The sequence below is a fragment of the Leptopilina boulardi genome, unplaced genomic scaffold, assembly GCF_019393585.1.
Source record: "Leptopilina boulardi isolate dan_hultmark-lab unplaced genomic scaffold, ZJU_Lbou_2.1 LbouV2_210, whole genome shotgun sequence".
NCBI classification, from domain to species: domain Eukaryota; kingdom Metazoa; phylum Arthropoda; class Insecta; order Hymenoptera; family Figitidae; genus Leptopilina; species Leptopilina boulardi.
In genome coordinates, this window is record NW_026137764.1 from 1,079,009 (window position 1) to 1,102,642 (window position 23,634).

At 26.6% G+C, this 23,634-nt stretch overlaps 2 protein-coding genes across 4 annotated transcripts; both read left to right on the plus strand.

Annotated features, from left to right (window-relative positions):
• The first annotated feature begins 5,563 nt into the window (after window positions 1–5,563).
• LOC127278696 (60S ribosomal protein L17) lies at window positions 5,564–8,903 on the plus strand. Of its 2 annotated transcripts, none has more exons than XM_051300518.1 (5): window positions 5,564–5,710; window positions 5,954–6,040; window positions 6,925–7,084; window positions 7,346–7,516; window positions 8,714–8,903. In XM_051300518.1, exons 2-5 carry the CDS (start codon window positions 5,960–5,962, stop codon window positions 8,857–8,859), a joined length of 558 nt encoding a protein of 185 aa, XP_051156475.1. In that variant the 5' UTR covers window positions 5,564–5,710; window positions 5,954–5,959; the 3' UTR covers window positions 8,860–8,903. The 2 variants fall into 2 exon arrangements, with proteins under 2 accessions (XP_051156475.1, XP_051156476.1); XM_051300519.1 differs by lacking the exon at window positions 5,564–5,710 and adding an exon at window positions 5,741–5,764.
• Window positions 8,904–10,608: 1,705 nt separating this feature from the next.
• Window positions 10,609–23,202, plus strand: LOC127278691 (uncharacterized). Of its 2 annotated transcripts, none has more exons than XM_051300513.1 (6): window positions 10,609–10,848; window positions 12,200–12,248; window positions 19,236–19,591; window positions 20,064–20,204; window positions 20,506–20,646; window positions 21,390–23,202. In XM_051300513.1, exons 2-6 carry the CDS (start codon window positions 12,212–12,214, stop codon window positions 21,489–21,491), a joined length of 777 nt encoding a protein of 258 aa, XP_051156470.1. In that variant the 5' UTR covers window positions 10,609–10,848; window positions 12,200–12,211; the 3' UTR covers window positions 21,492–23,202. The 2 variants fall into 2 exon arrangements, with proteins under 2 accessions (XP_051156470.1, XP_051156469.1); XM_051300512.1 differs by lacking the exons at window positions 10,609–10,848; window positions 12,200–12,248 and adding exons at window positions 14,738–15,001; window positions 18,282–18,371.
• The last annotated feature ends 432 nt before the right edge of the window (window positions 23,203–23,634 follow it).

Here is a 23,634-nt window from a genome sequence, read left to right on the forward strand (position 1 = left end):
CTGACTCCCTAGACCTCGGAGTAAAACGTTGTCACGTCAAAACAACAAAATTTTAAACTACCAAAACAAAAAATTCATTTTTGTCTTGAAAAAAATGTGCCTAAAGTTCTGAAAGTTCAAAGGAACGAAATAATTTTTTTTTAAATACTACAACAATAAAAATAAAAAGGTAATAAATTATTCATTTATTTTTTTGAATACAGAAACCAATATTTTATAATAAAATTTGAAGTTTAAACAATGGTAAACAAATTTTTCGTTCATTTGAACGTTCAGAACTTCAGGCACATTAAAAAAAGAAATCATAATTTTAATAATTTTCTCCATAAAAAGAAAAAATTTTACTCTTAAAATTAAAAAAAAGTTATACATAAAAAAAACCTTTAAAAATAAATTGGTGGAAAATTCAAGTTCCTTACCAGTTACTGAAAGTAAATCTGCATCTGAGTACGAGTTTATTACTCAATTAGAAAAAATAATTAAACTTAATTCTAATTAGAATGAATTTTACATAATATACGTCTTATTTGATAAATTTTCTATTGAACAGTTTGAATTGATAATAATTGATGCAAATAATAAAGCAGCATCATAGATTAAGTCTAAAATAATTTTTTTTTTTTATTAAACATAGTTGGCAAAAAAGATTTTTTAACACTGTTTTTTGATTTGAATCGAGGTATAACATAAACAAGCCCCGCTAGAAGAGAACAGAATTGTGCAAAAATGTAAACAAGGTACACCGAAAACAAGCTACAACACAAAGTACACTTCTTTCCTGTGATGCTATTGCTATCAACATTTTTGCCAAACACATACAATTTGATTTAAAAACATATGCTCTATAGAATTTATATATAGGTAATAATTTATATTTTCTGTATAGCAAATTATTTTCAATCAATCCTTTTCACGCTCTTGGAAGAAATGTTAATTGTTCAATATATATAATTATTGTAATTCTGATAGTAACAATGCCCAATTTTCAATGATTTGTAAAAAAAATATAAACTTACGACGGTGTTTTTTCATCTTTTCTTCAATACAGCATTTATGTAGATTGACATTTTTTTATGTAACCATTACAATGTAAAAATGCTTGCTACCCTGTTGAAAATTCCTATGTGAGAACACATATGGGATCCCATCCAGGATCTCTTGTGAGTTCTTATGTGGGTTCCCGTACAGGTTCACACATAAGATCCTGTATGAAAAGGTTCCTGGGATGAACTTGCGTGAGATCAAGCGCACGATCTTATGTCTCTGTAAAAGCAATAACACAGGATCCCATGAGGTTTCCTGTGTAGGTTCCTATATGAACAACACGATAAATAGGAACACACATGGGATCTTATCCGAGATCTTGTATGAGTTCTTACATAGGTTCTCACATATAAGAAGATTAATAGCATATATATAAAAGCATTCTATAAAATCTTATTAAGCTGCTATTAATCTTCTTATATGTGAGAACCTATGTAAGAACTCATACAAGATCTCGGATAAGATCCCATGTGTGTTCCTATTTATCGTGTTGTTCATATAGGAACCTACACAGGAAACCTCATGGGATCCTGTGTTATTGCTTTTACAGAGACATAAGATCGTGCGCTTGATCTCACGCAAGTTCATCCCAGGAACCTTTTCATACAGGATCTTATGTGTGAACCTGTATGGGAACCCACATAAGAACTCACAAGAGATCCTGGATGGGATCCCATATGTGTTCTCACATAGGAATTTTCAACAGGGTACAGTCGATTTGTCAGGAGAACTATAACAAGAAAAGAACAAAACATATAACATAAAAAACATTTCAATAATATAGTAATATCACAATAATAAAAAAATATAAATTATATTAATTATGAACTTATTTCAGATTATATGTAATACTTAACAAGATAATTTTCAAAATATATAAATTTTAAACAAAATTAATCATTGACTGCCGTCATTATATGATAGTAACCTTTAGATATTACAATTCACAATAAATTGGAAATCAATAAAATGTAATTCTTTTAAAATGTTCAAGAAAAATCTAATATAATATTATTTTGTCATTAATATCTTAAGTATTAGGCGTTCCAGTTTCACTTAAATTATTACATGAGAACCTCATCTAATGTGATAGATTTCATTCTCAATAAATTCTACAAAAACCGGACAAAGTAATGAGCAAAAATTTACAATCGTAATCCTTTTTAAAACAAAAACACTATACTATAACTGTTTTGTAAACAATAATACATGGCAAAGATTAAGACAATTTTTAGCGTCAATTGTCAAGTAAAATATATTTAGTTCTTCAAGCTATTTATTTTTTTAAAATTAAACAAATAAATATATTGACATGGCCTAAATCACTTCAAGGTACAAAACTTATAAAAAATGTTCAAACCTTACTCTATTTGATGAAGAATCCGACTTCAAATAAGGCACCGGCAGCACGAGGGAAACTTTTCTCAGAAATGAAATGCTGGTCATTTTCGCGCTCTTTGATTCGCTGATGAGAAAACCTTTAAAGACACAATTCGTATTTATTACAGTCTTTCAACTTATTTCATGAATTTTGAGACAATCACTGATATTTTGAGTTATCTATATCATTTCACAATATATCAATAAATAGAGCGTTTAATATGATTTTCAATTTTTTTTCAAACCAAAAACAATGACTTTTTAAGAGCAGGATAGAACAACCAATGACAAAATTAATATAAAGGCATGCGCACTAACTATAACAGACTTAAGCTCCATTCATTCACCAACGAGATGCATAAAGGCCTTTCTCCAATAGGTTCCTTAATTTTTTTGCGTGACTTATGCGTTGGTTCGCAAGCGCAGTGACGTCAAGGCCTTTCTCCAATAGGATCCTAAACTCTTGCGTTGCGTATGCATTGCGTCGGTTGCTATTGGCAACCAATGCTAAAATCAACGCGTCAGTCACGCAATGCATACGCAACGCAAGAGTTTAGGATCCTTTTGGAGAAATCAGAAAGGCCTTCATCAAAGCATTGATACCAATCGCGAACAAAAAGTTTGGTTTATGATTTTAATCACTAAACAGTGAACTCTATATATCTGGAATACTGTCTGCCATTGATGGTCGCGAACCGAGAGAGAGGTCCATGGACGTCCATGGAGAGGTCTGATTCTTGTATCCCTCTCCTTCTCTTGATGAACTACGCAGGCGTAGTACAATACGTTCCAAAAGTTTACTTTTAACTGTGTTATGTCATGTTCACGTATGCATACATACTGTTAAATATATTCTAATGAACCTGTACCGACAAAGAGACAAAAATCAGACCTCTCACTCAGTTCGCGACTTTCAATGTCAGACAGCATTCCAGATATATAGAGTTCAGTGATTTTAGGACACTAAATATTTAATTATAAATATTAAATAACACAGTCCCACAAAAAAAATTTTTTTTTTGTCCGGCGTACTTGACTAGTCATTTCTCACGTATTTTGGGTCGCTGAATCCGAATCCGGGGTCAGAATTCACAAGTTGGTTCGTTTTTTCTTTCTAACCTCAAAAAACTTACTTTTTCGGTACATTTTGAGAGAAAATGAATAATCGTGAGCTAGTTTTGAAATTACGACTATGGATTACAATTTAGAAGTTAAATTTACTGACCACTTAAATATATTCTTCAAATTAAAAATGGCGGATCCAATATGGCGGATATTTTAAAAATTGTTTCGAATTCAACTTGTGAATTCTCACCCCGGATTCGGATTCAGCGACCCAAAATACGTGACAAATGACTAGTCTACTTCGCCGGACAAAAATTTTTTTTTTGTGGGGCTGTGTAATTAAAATTATTAACAGCCGTCGAGAAACATTTGCATTAAAAACTGTAAAGTTGGAAAACAAGGATAAGATGAACATAAACCAAACTTTTTGTTCACGATTGGTATCAATGCTTTGATGACGTCACTGCGCTTGCAAACCAACGCGTCTGTCACGCAACGCAAACATTTAGGCCCTTTCCAGAATGGAGCTAAACGCAACGCAAACGCGACGCATCTCAATGCTAAGCAAATGGGGATGCGTCGCGTTTGCGTTGCGTTTAGCTCCATTCTGGAGAGGGCCTTAGGAACATATTAAGGCCTTTCTCCAATAGGAACCTAAACTTTTGCGTTGCGTGACTGACGCGTTGATTTTAGCATTGGTTGACAATAGCAACCGACGCAATGCATACGCAACGCAAGAGTTTAGGATCCTATTGGAGAAAGGCCTGAAGACAGGAAAGGGCAAAAATATATCCGTTCTTTTCTAACTCATGTTTCACTAAATTATTACCAGATTTCATTAAGTTGTGAACGGGCTATTGGATGTACACTCGTGATCATTGATGCCTTCCCTTTTCTATCCTTGTCTTGCACACGTGTTGCCATGACAAGAGACGCTTGATTCTCACTGATTGGTCAATACGTCGAACAGCCAATACGTCGAACAGACAAAATGTCGAAAAGCCAAGACGTCGAACAGCCAATACGTCGAACGGACAAAATGTCGAACAGACAATACGTCGAATGGACGAAATGTCGAAAAGCCAAGACGTCGAACGGACAAAATGTCGAATATATTTGTTGAATTAAGTATAATTATACTCACTTTAACAAAAATATTCGACATTTTGTCCATTCGACGAATTGGCTGTTCGACGTCTTGGCATTTTGACATTATGTCCGTTCGACGTATTGGCTTTTTGACATTTTGTCCATTCGATATATTGGCTTTTCGACATTTTGTCCATTCAATATATTGGCTTTACGACATTTTGTTCGGTCGACGTATTGGCTTTTCGATTTTGTCTGTTCGATATTTTGTCCATTCGACATATTTGCGAATTGATATTTTGTCCGTTCGACAACTTGCCATTCAGCATTTTGTCTGTTCCACGTATTGACCGTTCGGTGAAAAGCAAGCATCTCCATGGCAACACGTGCGTAAGACAAGGAGAGAAAAGTTTAGGTATATACGGCCAAAAGTGTACCTTAACTGCGACGGAGCATTTAAGGTACGTTCACACTATTTCATTCGTGGACTAAAGTATAGAAGCATTAAGGGTAGGTCAAAGTCGTTGCAATTTTTACATAGAGCTTCAATGGGAAAATCGAATCGATTTTGACCTGCCCTTAAGGTACAGTCACAGCTCTACTGCCTACCTGCCTGCTTGCGCATATACAACGATCTCCGTCGGCCTGCGGTCTACAATGGCAGCATAATTTCTTTTTAATCTTTACTTAATTTTTTACATTTTATACGCTTCTGACGCATATTATATTTTTTAAAAAATTCCGAATTACGGTTAACTGCGCAACCCTGGTTTCACCAAATAGAAGTTTCACATTACGAATGTTCTACTACACGTGAGCGAGTTTCTATTCTATTTGCTATATGTCAAAGCCGACAAAAATTTTAATACTTCACAAATTCTCCCATAAAAATAAGGGAAACCAAATTCAATTTCCTTCAGAATAATAAAAACTTATTAAAAAATAATAAAAATAACTTTAGCGAATTTATTAAACAAATTTAAAAAATATAAATTAAAACTTATTTATATCGTTATTTTTAAAAAAGTATTGTATTTGAAATCATTTAAATTTCGCGGTTGGTCACACTGTGTCTTGAAGGCGGTTAGTTCTTCCGGTTCTCTCTTTTCCACGTAAACTCGCTCTTGAGAAGGTACTAGTTTTGAGTGTTATAAATTAAAAATCCATTTTAATCGTAAAAATAGTGGTATATTTTTTAAAAGTCGTCTCATTTTTCGAATCTCTAACGCCTAAGCATTCGAATAATAGGAAAATTTAGTGGTTTTCTAATAATAAGCAAGGAGATTCGAGATAGTGAACGCGCGTGTCAATCGGCATCAAAGTCTTCTGTATATTACATTAAAATAAAGATAGTTTTTTCTGATTTTACTTTTAGATCACAATGGGGAGGTACTCTCATGAACCTGCCAACCCGGTAAAATCCTGCAAAGCTCGAGGATCGAATCTTCGTGTTCATTTTAAGGTAAGTGAAATGTTGAAAAAAATAAAACTTAACCTCAAAATACGAAACTAAATATGGGTACTGTCAACGAAAACGGAACTTTAATGCATGTGCTTTTTGTGAAATTTCAATTTTACCTTTTATTCATATTCATTAAATTATATCAAAAATTTAATATTGACGTTTCCAATTATATTACAGATAGATAGATTGATTGTTATAAAACATGTTAGCTTCATATGCATTTTATTCTTAAACCTTTGACCTTCACTAAAATAATTTTCACTTTTTAACAAATTTTACCTTTTTCAGAATCTTTTACATTTGTTTAATTGGTTTATTTAAAAAATATGGAACATGAAACTAAGAATGTTTACACTTAAAAATTGAATACAATCCTAGCGTTAAAATCAATACTTGTGGGTTTGTTTAATAATTTATTTTGAAACAATTTGCATGGAGCGTTTAATTTTTTTTGTTTGAATCTTTCTTTATTTTTTTATAATGAAATCATTGTTGAATTTTTATGATATGTATGGTTAAAAAGTAATTAAAATACTGTTTGTTTTTTTTTTTTTTTTTGCAAAATTTCTAATAGTTATTACCAGCAGTTATTTTCCAAAGTATAAAAAATGTGTGTCTTGAGGTAGTATAACTATTTATTTCAAATTTTTTCAAAATTTACCTACATTTAACAATATGAGGAAAATTTTAATCACATAAAATTGACAAGTTTTACCACAATAGAAAGTATTGTGTGGTTAGATATATTATATTTATTTAAACAATAAACAGAATTTTAATTTTATTAACGGGGAAAAGGCTGGAAATTCGGTCCAACATTCGACAAATTTTTATTGAATTTATACAAAATTATTATTAAATAATTAAATGTTTATTTTTAGAACACTCATGAAACGGCCCGTGCTATTAAGAGCATGTCATTGCGTAGAGCACAAAAATATCTGAAAAATGTTGTTGAACACAAAGAATGTGTTCCTTTCCGACGATTCAATGGTGGAGTCGGTAGATGTGCTCAAGCAAAACAATTTGGCACTACACAAGGTAAAATTTTCAAATATTATAAATAAAATTTCTTTTAATACAAATTAATTAAATTTAATAAGATTTTGCCTTTTATTTTAAATAATATATTAAAAATTAAAATAAATCTTAATATTTAATTGGTTTATTTTGACTTTAAATTAAAGTTTTTCTTTTAAAAAAGTAATATTTGTAATACGAATAGTATTATTAATTTATATAAGTTGTTATACACAGTAATTCATAAAAATTTTCTTATAATATTTGTTTATATTTTCACAGGTAGATGGCCAAAGAAATCAGCAGAATTTTTGCTGCAGTTGTTGAAAAATGCAGAAAGCAATGCAGATCTTAGAGGTTTGGAGGTTGATAGATTGGTGATTGAACACATTCAAGTGAATCATGCACCTTGTCTACGAAGAAGAACTTACAGAGCTCACGGACGTATTAATCGTAAGTATTTTCAATTTTTATCGACTTTTAACAATACTTAAAGTAATTTAATTTAGAAAACTCGTTTTTCTCTTGGACAAGGAATTAAAATATTACAAATGGAAATATAAATCTTTCCTCTTTAAGGTTTTTGAAAAATTGAAGGAATTTTTTTTAATGTTTTGTCTAAATTTTGCAATAAAATATTTATTTTTATTATTAATGTATTTATATTCAATGAATTTTGTTTAACTTATTGAATTTGTGTTACAGTAGAACTTTAACTATCCGAAATATTTTACCTTTTTAGAGACAGTTTCACCAACTCAGGTTAAAAGTTAATCAGCGATTAAAGCCAATTTAACCACTCATGATTGGTCGGTTAAGGATTTAATCGCTGATTAACTTTTAACCGGAGTTGGTGAAACTGACCCTTAATCTAATTTAATGTAGAATTTAAATTTTTAATTTTATTAAAATAAATTAATTTAAATTTAAAAATTTATATTTTCCTTTTTTTATTTGCTAACGTTTTACAATCTACGTGGATCTTCATAAGTGCTTATTTGATTTTCATCCATATATAAAAAATGTATTTATTTAACAATGTAATAAAATATGATTTATTCATATGTAGTAAAATATATTTTTTTTAACGTAACTAAACTCTTAATTATCTCGGAAATAATAATAATAGTCGAATAAAATATGAATATAACAGTAATACAAAATTATTTCTTAAAGTGTAAAACAAATTTTAAATAAAAAAATATCGTAATTTTAATGAATCATAAAAAGAAATATGTAACAGAATTATTTAATATACATACAATTTAAATTATATCTTTTTAAAAAATATGTTTTTACTACATTTCAACAAATCATTTTCTCATTGTAAAAAAAATAAATTTTCAAGCAAATAAAATAAACACAGATGAAGGCCTACGTAGAGATCAAAATCTATTTTAAAAAAAGAAACAAGTGTGTGTGTTGATTTTATTAATACACAAATAAAATTATATGTATAAAGTTATATTGTTCAACATTAATTTTATTATATAAAAATATTTGAAATTTCTATTTTCCAAGTTAAATATGGTCCTAGTTGCTTGAGATAATTGAGATTCTAGTGTAAAAATGTTGAATTTTTCGTCTTTTCCTAAAGTTTCTATAATAAATTGGTTTAATTAACTAAATGAATTTTTGTTTTGTTTATAGCCTATATGAGTTCTCCCTGCCACATTGAAGTGATTCTTACTGAAAAGGAAGATGTCGTAGCCAAGGCAACCGAAGAAGAACCATCAAAGAAGAAGTTGAGCAAGAAGAAGTTGGCTAGACAGAAGGAAAAGATGATGAGAGAATAATCATGTTTTTCAAGAGAAAAAATAAAAAATATTGTAAAATAAGACTTTTAAATTCTTCTTCTTTACGCTTCTTATCATTTTTTTAGACTTAAATGCACGGGTAAAATTAAAAAAGTTAATAGATTTCGTTCTATAATTCAGATCTCGCAATTATCATTTCTTTTAAATGCAATATACTTACATAATTCAAATTTTTATTTTTAATATAATCAGGGTGTCCAGCGGTCAGGGAATTTAATTAAGTCAGGAAACTTTTTAAAAATTTGCCAAAAATGAACATTTTTATGAATTTTTAAAATTTTTCAGTTCCAAGAAAAAGTTTATAATGCTAATAAATAAAATGTTTTTTATTATCTCAAAAATACTTTAATATTTGATAATTTTCATTTTTTTAATATTAAATATTTATTTAAAAAAAGATTGAAAAATGTCAGGGAATTTTTTTTGTATTTCTTTCTGGACATCCTGATAATAAATATGTTTGCGCTTTATAGAAAAAACAGGTAAAAACTAGAAATCACGGAAAAATAAGAGAATTTTTCTTTTTTTAAAAAAAAACCACCAATTAAATATGAAAATTTCACTACTTTAAATAATTAAAATCCAAGAAAATTTCTAAAATTTTTGAGTCAGAGAATTTTGAAAACGAAATTTCGCGAACACCTTGATATTTTGACAAAGATTCAAATTTTGTTATAAAATTAGTGTATATATATACCTATATAATTCAATGTTATTAAATAATCTCTATAAACTTTTATAGAATTAAAAAAAGTATTGAACAGTTAATGAAAAAAAAAGTATCTATCTGATAGATATTTAATTTAATAATCAAAAATAAAGTTCAAAATAATAGATTTTTATATTGAATTCGTAAAAATATTTAATTTTTATTAATAAATTTATTTCTAATTAATATAGTCGAGTGCTTAAAGTAAGAAATTTTGAAAAGCATTGGAAATTTGGGGTGACATTTGAGCTTAATCTTTATTGAAAACCTGTTACTGCCGCCTTTACCTTTTAGAGATAACACTTTGTTCCTGAACAACGTTCTTTTCTTCCCACGCATTTAAACTATAATTGAAAGAACGATAACCGCGACTTTTGTTACAAATGAGACGTTACAATGAATCATCGAGGTGGAACTTGTATTTTTATTTATTATTGAAGAACCGTTAAACAAAGAAAAAAAATTTGGAATATCCTTTAGGTAATTTAAATTTAATTAATAAAGAAGATTGTACCAAAACAAAAATTAAAATTAATAGGTAAAAAGGTTTATTTACATAACAGATAAATAATTATTATAAAACTTTTGAAACAAAAATTTTTAAAAAGTAATTTTTTCCCACTTTAATAAATATAAGTAACTGAAATTCTTTAATTTATTATAATTCTTGACAAATAAAAAGAAAGATATTTGTATTAAACGAAAATTTGAAACAAAAAAATCCTGCGTAGCAACAGTTTTTATATTCATAAATATATCTATATTTATAATATTTGTTTAATAAATACAAGTAAAATTAATTTTATCATTAAAAGAACAAGTATAACAAAATTTTGAAAATAGAAAAATAATATTTTTTCATTACTTATTAATTATAATCGTAAAATAACCTCTTTTCTTGGTAAATTTTCAAATTTAAACAAGCCAATAAACGACATGCGAATGATTCGGTCAGCCAATCAAAGCAATTCTTCATTCAGGTGGCTCGTTCGGTTGCATATGTGTGTGTACTGTTAATGAAATAGGGGTATCAATGTGTACAAACAGTCCCTATATACGAATGCTATACTAGCACCACGTTATAAAACGACTGCTGCATAAAAGCGAGCAACAGCTTCACAACTCGTCTTTCGTTAAGTTTATACAGAACGTGTCAGTGAATTGTTATACTTCGAATATACATCTAAACTAATCATTGGAAAATCTAATAATCAAATAATCTGTTGAAGTCTTTTATAACTAAAACAACTTTCTCACAGGTAAGTGAAATCCTTTGTTTTCGTGTTTGCTATACACAATGTTTACATTTTATAACGAGATGCATATATGTGAGGACGCCGTCAAATTCGCGGACAAAGAAAGGTAAATTCCTCACAAAGGAATTTCTGTTAAAAAAATAATGTTTAAAATTTCCAGTAATTTTTTTGTATCTTGAAAAGAAATTGCATTCATTCAAATATTTTCTTTTGATAAATAAAATTTTTTGTTTACAACTGTTTAACTTTTTGTTTTCAAAGTTTTGACAATTTTATTCATAATAATTATTAAGGCAACTTATTTTTTTATGAATGAAAAGAAATAGGATTTTTTTCTTATATGATAACTTAAAAAAAAGAAAACAACAAATTCCTAAAATAATAAGGTTAAATTCTATAAAACATTTTAGAAAAAATATTGGAATAAAGAATGAACTGGAATGACAACTTTAGCTACAGTCAGACAGTAAAAAAAAAAAAAGCCCTTTTCTTTATCACAGCAGATGTTTCCACTTGTTAAAAGATATAAACGGTTCATTTTTTAAAAATAATAAAGTTTCTTAAAGTTTCTTAAATTTAAAAAATTCTTTTTTTTTAATTAGAGGAATTTTAATCAGAAAAAATAAGTTTACTTTCTTATTATTATGTTATTCCTTGATTCTTTATCTGTGCTACTTCCAGGAACAAAACAATGTATTTTGATCCTATAATATAGGATATATTATATTAAAATATACTTAATCTACCTTTTGTTACTACCTATAGTTGGAGAATAAAATAAATGTTTTTAAATTATATTTATCTGTTGGCAATTTTTTTGAAAAATACTTAAAGAATAAACATTTTATAAAAAGTTTGCAAATATTAAATTTATTTATTTATTTTATTTTTATTTTTTTTATTATTTAAGTATTATTTTTTAAGAAGTAAAAATAATTTAATGGATATTTAAACACAAAAAAATTGGTAAATCATAACTTGAATATTATATTAATTTTATATTTACAATTTAATCTAGAGTAAAAATTATTCAGTAATTTTTAAAAATTTATATTTATTCTATCTTAAATATTAATAATTATCCTTCTTCATTCATTATTTTACTAACTCCATTTTTTTATTAACTTATTTACTTATAATCTTTTTTTAACAAAAAATAAGAATTGAAAATCCTTTTACAAACAATTGATGAATAAGCAAAATTTAGAAAACTTAAATAAATAACTTAATATTAATTAATTATGAATTAATGATCAAAATTAATCATTAAATAATAAGCAATAATCAATTTAATAATTATTAATTACATATAATAAAATTTTAATTACTGATATTTATGTTATATTTATTTTAGATTAAAAAGACAATGGCTACACAGGTGGAAATGATTGGAAAAGATGAGGGTGAGTTTTTTTATTATTTAAAAAATTGATTATTTTGCTGTTTAGTATTTTGAGACTGAAAATTGCCGCAATTTAACGGTAGTGTATACGTGAAGTATTTTGGTAAATATGTGTACGCACCCTTAATTCAAAAGAAAGAAGTCTGTGAGAGGTCAGAGCCCTCGATTCTTGTCCTCGAAGAAACTCGAAGCCAAGTAAAGGTATTTTATAATCTTACTGTCAACAGCTGCCAATTTCAAACTTGATAATGGGTTTATCATTCAAATTGAAAATTAACTTGAAAACTAATTTTCACGATTAAACGTTTCGATTTTTCATTCAAATCATCTTCAATAATGATCTATTTTTAATTAAATGAAGAATTTAAATGGAAAAAGCAAATTATAAGATGAAAATTTAAAAAATCATTTAAAGAAAACAATTATTTCAGTAAATAAATTTAAAAAAATGACATTAGACGGTTGGATATTTGAACTTTCCCTTCAAGGAAAATGAAATAACTCTCTTTTTGTGAAAATTCCTCTGCTGCTGACCGACATTTCGCAATAATGAAAAGAATTTTCTCATAGAGACTATATGCATTCTTGAAGTTGAATATGTTCAATTTGATTCAAGTTCGTGTACTTTACTTTTAGTCTACATGACTATATACAGAATGTTGAAGAACAGGGTCTTTGAAATGCGTGGGGTAACCCGATTGTCCAGCTACATATATACAAACAAAAAAAAAGAAGATTTATCTGTATTGGGTGAAACGTCCCATAAAATAAAAGGAAAGCCTTTCATTTCAAGATTTTCACCACGAAACTCAATTTGAAGATCAGCGAGTTTCTGTTTTAATAAACTTTTCACTCCCGCTTTTTAATGCAGCTTTTCCATTTAATTTGACATAGAAATATAAAATTCATTTTCACCAGTTTTCACTGTTTTGTAATATTTTTCGCATTTTCTTGACATTTTTTTTTTCAAACACTAAGTTTTTTATTGTACGAAGAATGTACTTGAATTATTTGAGAATATTCAAAAATATTATTCAATATTTAAAATGAAATAACAAAACTATGAGAAATGTTTGCCAAATGAATTTCCCTCAATTAAACGATAATTCAATTAATAGAAATTCTTTTAAAAGACAATTCGATTAAATATAAAAATAGTATTTAATGAAAATTTCGTTATAGAGAAATTTTACTGACATAAAAATTCTCGGTTTATTTAATCAAATTGTTATTCAAAAAAATTTGCATTTAACCGTATTTTCAATTAATCAAAATTTTTTTTAACCAAATTTTGACACAATTTTCATTGTTAAATGTTAAATTGTTGTTTGGCAGAATTTTCGGTTAAAACAATTTTAATTTAACCAAATTTGCATATGGGCTTTTGTGATTCTCGAATCGAACACTTAAAAATCTGAATTATTTTGAATTAAAACTTTGTGTATCATTTTTATTTGCTAAATTATATAATTTTTTTTTCTTGAAAGTTAAAAGTTTCGTGGGTTTGCCCATATATTCTATAGAATTTACATTTTGATCAAATTTTCATTTAACCAAATTGGTTTTGAAAGAATTTTGATTTAACTAAATTTTACTTTAATTAAATTATTTGCATTTAACAAAATTTTCATTAGATCGAATTTCCATTTAAAAGAATTTTAATTTTATCAAATTAATTTATTTAATCGAATTGTAATTTTTTTTAAACCGTTTTTGATATATCATGAAAATTGGTGCAATTAGGGTCTAGAAGTCATAAAGAACTAATGAAAGTTTGAAATAAAAAATTTGTAGAAATCTTACTCTGAAAATAAAGATATTTTAATCAATTCTTTAAAACAATTTTTGTCGCGTTACCAAAGTAATGCATTTGTTTCTGAATAAAAGAAGAGAATATTTGCCTGGTTACTGAGGTAACAAATAAATGTAAGTCATTAAAAAAAAAATAATATGCCTTTTTAATCTTGTTAGTAAAAAATCAAAAATTGCCTTTGTTACAGAAACAATTGCATTTTATTGGTAACGATGCAGAAATTGTAGTATTATAAAGTAGACTTTAAATTCTTTTTTCAGTGTGATTTTGTTTAATAAAAATTTAATTAAATAAATAAGAATTCTATGAAAATGATACTTTATAAAATTCAGCTAAATATAAAAAAAACCGGATTTAAAAAATTTTGATCCATTGAAAATTTTGACTAATATAGATTTTCAGAGAATATTATCGTGCTTCCCGCGTTAACGAAGGGTTAATCGCAATGAAATGAACATTTTACCGGAAACGGGATTTTCTATGAGAATGCAAAATTCGCACGTGCTTAGTGACAAGCCGGCAAGAAATATTTCGTATATACAAAGGTATTAAATTTAACCAGAGTGTATTTTGAATGGTTATGTATTGAAGATCCTGATTCCTAGTGGGGTAGAGGGTGGATATTGAGCGAAACTCGGCGCCGCGTCGTGGCGCACCGTTGGGATTACTCGTCTTTTACGGTCTTTAGTCGCCTTCCAGCCACCGCCCCAGGTAAACCATATCTAAACTCCATTTCCTCATCTCGTTTTCTGATTCTCATCAGCGACTTATCTCGTCAACAACTTCCAAAAGTCTCGAAATAATAAAATCATTTTAACTCTTTGCTCCTTTTTATTTTAAAAAAAAACAAAAAAAAAAAATCAAGATGTTGATTGGTCTCGTACGTGACTCCGTTTTGCAATGCTTTTGTCATGGTTGCAAAGCACCAATGGGTCTCGTAGGTGAGTTTTCCACAAAAAAGAAAAAAAAAATTTGCACCCTTTTGCTTCTACTTGCCTCATTCCTTAGAAACAAACAATTTCCTTCGAACAAGCTTTCGTAATTTTAAATAAAGCACGTTGCAATGTTTGCTTTAAAAAAAATTAAATTTTTTATATAGTATTTTATCTTTTATAACCTTTGAAAGGAAAATTTCGATTTTCACCAAGTTTTTTGAAATAAGTGGCAGCTTTTTTTAAATTTTTTTCACAATTATTTTAAATTGTTTAAAAAGTATCATTTTACTTGATATTTTCAGCTTAAATACCAGTTCTTAATTGAAAAACAATTTTTAAAAAGAAATTGTGGAAGGTTAATTTATTTACAGATAATTATAAGGGAGCAATTTAAAATATAAAATGCACTTGTTTTATATCTTTTATTTAAAAAAAAAATTGATATAAATTACGCTTTTGAAATGTTAGTTTAATTTCAAAAGACTAAGCGATAAGATCTCAAAATCTAGAATCGATTTTAATTATATTCTCCTTCCGGACAATTAATAATCACGCATGCTGAATGATTTAATTCCGTTAATTACTTTTAATTTTCTGAGGGGTTCTGCGAAATGGCGAAAGATAGTGATCTTATAATACGTCCAAGTTGAAGGCAGCAAAAGTCATTTAACCGAAAAAAGATCGATAGCCTGTGAGTTTAGGTTGCGGATATGGAGAAATAAATATTCATGGTCGATTGCATCAACTTTGCTATTAAAATTTCACCGAAACTTTACATTACGAGTGTAATAAATTTCTAAATTACGGTCCGAAAACTTATTTTGGTACAATTTCAATTCTGTTATTTATAATACATAGTTGTTCAATATTTATGCAAAAGTAATTTGAATTATCACCTTTGCTGCAATGGACTTGAATAAATTTTCATAAATACTCTTTTGACTTTTATGAAATTATTTCTTTTGAATGAAAAAAATATTTTGCTACTTTTTAATCAATAACTTTCATGTTTTTAAAATTTTATATTTCTTTATGCTTGAAAATTTTTTCAAACTTTAGTTTAAATTTAAATTTTTAAAAAATTTTCTGTAATATATTTTTATTTGAAAAATAGTAACCTCAATAATAAAATAAATTAAATACAATGAAGAAGATAATTAATCCTTAGATAAATTTAAAGACAAGTTAAAATAAAATAAAAATTAAATTTTTGATATTCTTAAATTATAATAAATTTATTTTAAACAATTAAAATAAACTTTAAAGTTAATCAGAATAAAAACAATATTATTAGAGTCGATACTGAAATCAGAATTTTGATGAAAATTATTGCATGCATGTCAAGAATGAGGAAAAATGAAATATTTAATTAATGTGGGAAACTGATTAATTAATATCAATTGAGAACTGGTAAGGCACCCTTTTAAATTAAAGATATAGAATTTTCGTATCAGAAATTCATTTGCCCATGCAGTCGCAATATGCTAATCGATCCGTATATAGCATTGTCTTGGTTACTGCAGTTCAATAAATTACTTCAATTTTAAAGTTTTTTCTAGTTTTAACTATGTACAGAACATATATATCTTGTAATCTATCAAAACGTGACAGTCTAATATGTAGATAATCAAGTATGATTTTCATGTAAATTAATTCAAATTTATTTATACTCTAAAATCAAGTATATAGTTAATTACAAGATTTATTAATTACTTTTGAAATAATAGTTTTGACCACTTGTGGAATATTTTGATTAAAAAAAAGTGCATTTCCGAACACGTGTTTATAACCGGCACGATTCACATTTTTGGGTGCGGCCCAAGATGGCTACTGAACTTTATTTTTTTTATTCTGAGAATAAAAGTTTTTCATTTTCATGCACTTCAATTTAAATATGGGGGTTTTTTTTTAAACAATTAGAATAGATTTTCTTACAATTTAAATTTCGATTTTTTTTAAAATTTTAACTATAAGTTTTTGAAATTAAAAATAAAATTTTTGTGTAATCTAAATATCATTGTAAAAATTCAAGATTTTTTAACAATTTTTTAATAAAAATTTTTATAATTAAAATTTGTAAAAACTATTAAATTTCTTTAAAATTTTGAATTATGGTATTTTTCAGATTAAAGATTATCAAAATTAAAACTGAATTCTTTTGTAAATTATTAAAATGAAGTTCTTTTTAAATATTGTTTTTTTTTTATAAGTTATATTTTTTTCTTTTATTAATTTTAACTGGTATCCGTATCTTAATAAACTCGAGAACGGATGAAGGCTTTTTTTACGATGCTGTTCACGTTTTTGATCAACGAATTTTAAAGAAAAATTTTTTTGTGATTGAAAAATTCTATGAATTTTTGGCTCAAATATATGAGCCAAAAGTTTTGAACGTTCAAATGAACAAAATTTTTTTTTGTAACTTCTTTAAATACGAATTTTATTACAAAATATTGTTTTAAATATCTAAAAAGAAGTTATTAATTTAATATTTGTTTAATTTACTGTTTTATTTTACATTGACATTATAATTTTTAATAATTTATAGATTGAAAAAAATATTTTGTTCATTTAAACGTTCAAAACTTTTGGCTCATTTAAATATATTTTTTGCAATGTTTATTGATCAAAATTTATTTTTTTTTAAATAGGTAACAATTTTTATTAATTTAGATATTATTTATTATTTTATTTATTTCTTGCAATGTTTATTGATCAAAAAATTATAAAAAATACTTTGTTAACATTTTTTTTATAATTTTCCGTTTTAAAGAATAATTTGTTTTATAATGATTATAAACATTGTGGACTTCAGCATCATAATTATTTTTCTAATTTGAAAAAAAAATCGAAATTTTTCGGGTTTTAAACTGAAAGTCATGTGTTTATTAGGTCACGTGATTCTACATATGTAAATATTCTCCGCAAATTTGGGAAAATGCACCAAAAAATGATCTTAATATGTAAAAATTAAAATGTGCCATAATTTATTCATATTTATTTATTTGATGTGGAATTATTATTTCATCATAAAAAGAATAATAATAATAATAATAATAATAATAATTCTTTGATTAATTATATATTTACTATAATTAAACTAAAACATAATTAAACAGCATCGTTTTCAAAACATTAAGAAGAAAGCTTGTTACAAAGGAAATTCAAAAAAAAAATTTGTAAAATGTAAATCATTACATTTCTACATATTTCACTTTGTAATGTTTGTCTCGAATGAAAAAAAAATTTCGTCGTTAATTATTTAATTATTAATTTATTGTCAAAGCGGGACAAAGAAGGGGTTCGGCACCAATGAAGAAAACGAACGGAAAGGGAAAGCCCCGAACTAAACAACCAAAAAAAGTCAAATTTATCAGTGAGTACCTGTTTAATTAGCTGGCATTGATAGTAAACATTTTTAGGAGAAAATGTTGAATTTAAAAAATTGGATTGTTAATCTAATTATAAAATGCAAAAAAAAGAGTGGATTAATTTTTTGTTATTTTATATCAAGTAAGTCTAAAGTTGATAACAAAAACTAATAAAACTGGCACCAGTCTGCCGGTATTACCGGTGCGTGTACCGGCGATAGACGTTGCGGCGCCTAGGGACAATTGTTCTGAGCAGATCGATCCTTCGCAAGACACTATGACTCATGTTTAGACCTGTCTATCTTCTTGCATTATATGTTTTTATTCTTTTAGAGATAAAATTTCGATACTCAAATATACCGTTTCCTTTCTACGTTTAATAATGTCTAAAGCTGCAAAATTATCGATTTTTTTATTCCAGTCTCACTTTCAAATGTCAAAGTTGAAAGTATCTGCACTCTATATCTTCTTTGTCAAGAAGTGACATGCAACAGATATATCGTGTACCTCCAAAAATACTTTCATACTTTATTATTTATTTTAAGAATTCACATAAGTCGATATTGAAAATGCTATATATATTTTGTATCAATTTTATCAAGTGAATTATTTTTATTTAAAGAATTATATACATATCGAAACAATTTTTATAATATTCAAATAATCCTGTAAGATTTCAATTAAATTGATTATTTATTAACAAATTCTTACTAAAATGAAATTTATCAAAAAAAAATTGTATAAATATTTATAAACATATAAATTTTAGAATATTTAATTATATAGTATTTTTTGTGTTTTATAAATTAAAAAAAAAGTTGAAATTTGACGCTAATTGCTAATGAAATTTTCTTTAAAATGTAACATAGCTACTGAAATTCGATGCCAAGAGAAGTCAAAGGGTGGATTGAGATACGAGGTGATCCTGGCTGAACCAACGGTTGCCAAGAGAGCGCCATCACCACCTCAAGCATCACCAACTCAGGAGATAAATATCCAGGAAAAATTAAAGGCTGCTGAAGAGAGACGACTCTCCTTAGAGGCTAATAAACTTGCAGTTTTGGCATCTCGCCTCAGCAAGATCGAAGAGGCTGCTCGTAAAAAGGATGAGTTGAGTGCCGCTTTCATAGCGGCGACCCGCGAATCACTAGATGCCAAGATGAATCACACTGTTGAAAATCGAGAAACTCACATCACTGAGTTAAAGAGCAAATTGAAGGATCATGTGAGTTTCCTTCAAGTTTAATTAAACAAGTTAATTATCCTTTCGCAACTTCAATCATATAAACTACATCGAAATTTCCATTATAAGTTTTCTATCGTACAACTTTTTTTTTTTAATAAAAGTAACTTTCTAGAATTTTCAACACTAATTTCATCATTTCTAAACGAAAATATTGATTTTTCATGAATAATATAAATGTTAATTATTTATTGAATCAACATTTGAGCAATCTTTTAATTAAATTTGATACCTCCATTTTTTTTTATTATTACTTTACAAGTAAATTTTCATAAATAATTTTTATAAATTTCCAACAATTTCTCATATTCTACTCGTTATTTGTAAAGAAAATTTATTATTTTTAATTAATAAAACAAAAATTAATTAAATAATTTTTATGAAAAATCCTAATTTTCTATATGTATGAAATTGATTATTTATTCTAACAATGTTTACGAAATAATTTAAATAGTTGGAAAGCGTTGAAAAGACTCGATTGACTTTGGATCAACAAACTGAAGAAGTTCGTAGTGCGCTTGAGGACAAATTAAAGTCTGCTACAGCTCAACGAGATGAAAATCTGAAGAAAATGGTGGACCGTTTAAAAGATCATGTGAGTTTTTTTTATATATCTATTTAATTCTAATTTTATTTTCATTTCCTTTTTTAACTTCCAATAAAAAATAAACAATTAAAAAATATCCAATACATAATTAAAAATCAAAAAAGAGAAATTTATAAAAGAAAATTTTTGTAAATTTTTGCGACATTAAATTTAAAAAAAGGATTTTTTAGAATTTTATTTTTTTATTGTATAATTTAAAACATAACAATAATTTTCTTACAAAATTGTATAATTATATAATCGTGAGAAGGTCGATGGAATAAATTTTCAATGTAATGTTATTTCTCAGGAAGAACAAGTGGCTCGCGTGCGCAAAAGTATGAACGAAAAAGTTTTGCAATTGGATAGTCAAATTCAGGGAAAATTGGACCAAGCTCGTGAACGACGTGAAAATCGTGAACGCGAAACGAAAGAGAGACTTCGTAATCATGTAAGTTTTTACTTCATTTGTTCTTTTTCTATTTTAAAAATCTATTTAAAAAATGAAAAAAAGCATTTCTTTCTCTACGAACAATTACACTATATGATTTAATTTCTATAAACACTTCTGAATTATTGTTTTTATATTTTATGTTTCATCATTTTATTAGTTTATATATTTGTAATTCTTTTTTTTTATTAATCAGAACTTTATTACATTCTGAGTTCGCTGCACTCTTATCAATTTTATCAACTAGGGACTTTGTTTTCTGTATTTATTGATACTTTAATACTAATGCAAGACTGCGAAATTCAGTCAAAAATAATTACAATCAGACAAGAAAAAATCTTGGATATTGAAAACAATTTTGATTGGTTAAAATAAATTGATTTTTATACTTTTATCAGTGAAATTTTATAATGAGAAGTGAAATTTTCAATTTTTAAGTAAAATGTAATTATTAAATTACATTAAATTATTATTATAATTCAGTAATTAAAACTGAAATTTTATTTGACTTTCAATCAAATATTTTAATTAAATTAAATTAAAAAAGTTTTGTTACTTCAAAAATATTGTTTTTTTTTTGTATTTTAGCTGTAGTTGTAAAATTAATTTTTTTTAAACTCAAGATTTGATAATAAATTTTGAACTTCAAAAAAATATCACTCAAATTGATGTAATAAGAAAATACCATAAAGGACATATTGGAATTTTATTTTATGATTCAATAATAGTAATAATTTTTGCAGGAGGAACGCGCCAAGATAGTGAGACAAAATAAAGCAGCCAGGGAGGAGAATAAGAAGGCGGACAATGAAATTGTAAAGAACGAGATTGCTAGCTCTGGTTAAAAACTTATCTAGTGGTCCGGCACATAATATTAAGTTATCATTCCAAGAAAATTGCAGATAATGATACTGCCTCCTTTTTGTTTTTCTTCACCGCCTTAGCGTTTTCAAACCAAAAAAAAAGAAGAAAAAAAAACTAATTTAGCCGAACCCTGTCAACACAATGTTCTAAAAAAATTAATAAAGTTCATTTATAAATTACACGAAAAGATGTTTAAATAGCATATTAAAAAAAAAAATGATGCCCGATAATCGGGTAAAGCACTTTTCGCAAAAGTTGCCTTAAAATTATTTTATAGTATGACACAAGTAGCAAAAGAGTTTAACTTCTATTTTTACAATTACTATTATAAAAATGCTAAATTCCTTACATTTTGTTTTTACAAATAAATGCGATGGCAGCACAAATATTAATAAAATTTCGCTTTGAAAGCAAAATTTGATTGGTGTGTATCAGGAAGAAGTGAAAAATAGAACAAGGAAAAGAGAAAAAAAATCTTTTAAAAACGAAAACCCCCCTGAGAAACTCAATTAGAAAACATTAAGAATTAATAATAGATTATCATCGCTACATTTATACAATATATCATATAAGATTTATTAACGCAGTTATATGAATATATTTCATCGATTTGCACGCGCGAAATGTGCATTCGCAGTAATTATTATTAAATACTTCATAGAGCTTCATCTTAGGCTTTCGAATCATTTTGTACTTGATCATTGTAATTGTACTGCGCTAATAAGAAAAAAAAAAACTTTATTAAACTGATGATATGCAGTCTAACTAACAATTAAACTAATATTATAATGCTTCTGTGATGACTTTACTAATTGTCAAATTGTCTATTATTGGAATGAATTGTTTCTTAAACAAGGAATATATCGTGGTTAGAATATTAAAGGACCACTTTCCAAGAAATAACGTGTAAGTGATAAAAGAAGTGTGTTAGAATATAATTTAAACGCGCTCAGGTATCACATTTTTTCAAGAGTTTTATAAAGACCAAAAGAAAAGAAAAAATTCCTCAATCTCTAATCACGATAATAACGTTTAAAAGTTACTTCATGATGAAGATATATCATAACATATAAGAAGAAAAATATATCTCCAGTTTCATATACATATATATATAACAAAACAACGCCTACGAGAAACTCCCCAGAGGATTTTCAAAAATAAAAATTATTATTTGGCTATATATTAATAACATATGGTAAAGATTCAAGACAGCATATACACAAGTATTGCACATTAGATTATTTTTTATATCAAATTTTGAAAAAAAACCAAAGTATTATTAGTCTTCAAATTTTTGTTCTTAATGTGTGTCAAATTATTCACATTCTTCCATGCTACTTTTGAATATATTGTTTAAGCTGGATATTTAAAGATGAAAAAAAGGCACTTGTGTAAAATTATCTTTGAATTTGTAACGTTGCATAGTTGTTGTGATCATTTACAAAGCCTAAATTACAATTATAAGTATTAATAATGACCCGGCATACAAGTATGTTATGATTGTCTTTGACTTGCAATGCCCATATAAGTCTATAATATACATATATTTATATGTGATGATTTATAATAATGGTTAAACGTTGTTCGTATGGTTTTTAATGAGCTTCAGTATCGTACTAAGTGGAAAAAGGTTGATATGAAAAGTTTAATGCGAGAGTCCAAAACTTAATAAAATACACGTTCATAAAAATATTTGTTCTTTTGTTTATCATACCATCGTGTTTGAAAAAAAAACTATTACCTGAAACTTATAATTATCTTCACTCTTTCAGGCACACAATTTTTATTTTATTCGAAAATTCATCAATTCAAAAAGTTACGACTTTTTACAATTGAAAATTAAACTTCCATTTTAAAGTTTATTTTAGATAATAATTGCATTAATTTAATTTTAGTTTATATAACTAAATTATATTGAATTTACAAATTTTTGTTTATATTAATTTGCATTTTTTCTATAAAATGTCTAAAGTTTTAAATATTCGAGAAAAATAATTATTTGTCTTCTTACGATAATATGAAAAAACTTATTAATTAAAAGTAAAATTTGTTGTTCCATATTATTCTATATTTTTAGTTTTTTCCGTTTTTTCATAAGGTTATCGGAACAACAAGTAGTAAATT

What these genes read in the sequence shown, in the direction of transcription:
- LOC127278696 (XM_051300518.1), top strand. Translation starts at nt 5,960, where the DNA reads ATGGGGAGGTACTCTCATGAACCTGCCAACCCGGTAAAATCCTGCAAA. An exon ending in ATCTTCGTGTTCATTTTAAG is followed by an intron (nt 6,041 to 6,924) that starts GTAAGTGAAATG and finishes GTTTATTTTTAG; the next exon opens with AACACTCATGAAACGGCCCG. An exon ending in AGCTCACGGACGTATTAATC is followed by an intron (nt 7,517 to 8,713) that starts GTAAGTATTTTC and finishes TTTTGTTTATAG; the next exon opens with CCTATATGAGTTCTCCCTGC.
- LOC127278691 (XM_051300512.1), top strand. Translation starts at nt 14,926, where the DNA reads ATGTTGATTGGTCTCGTACGTGACTCCGTTTTGCAATGCTTTTGTCAT. An exon ending in AAAAAAAGTCAAATTTATCA is followed by an intron (nt 18,372 to 19,235) that starts GTGAGTACCTGT and finishes AATGTAACATAG; the next exon opens with CTACTGAAATTCGATGCCAA. An exon ending in AAGAGAGACTTCGTAATCAT is followed by an intron (nt 20,647 to 21,389) that starts GTAAGTTTTTAC and finishes TAATTTTTGCAG; the next exon opens with GAGGAACGCGCCAAGATAGT.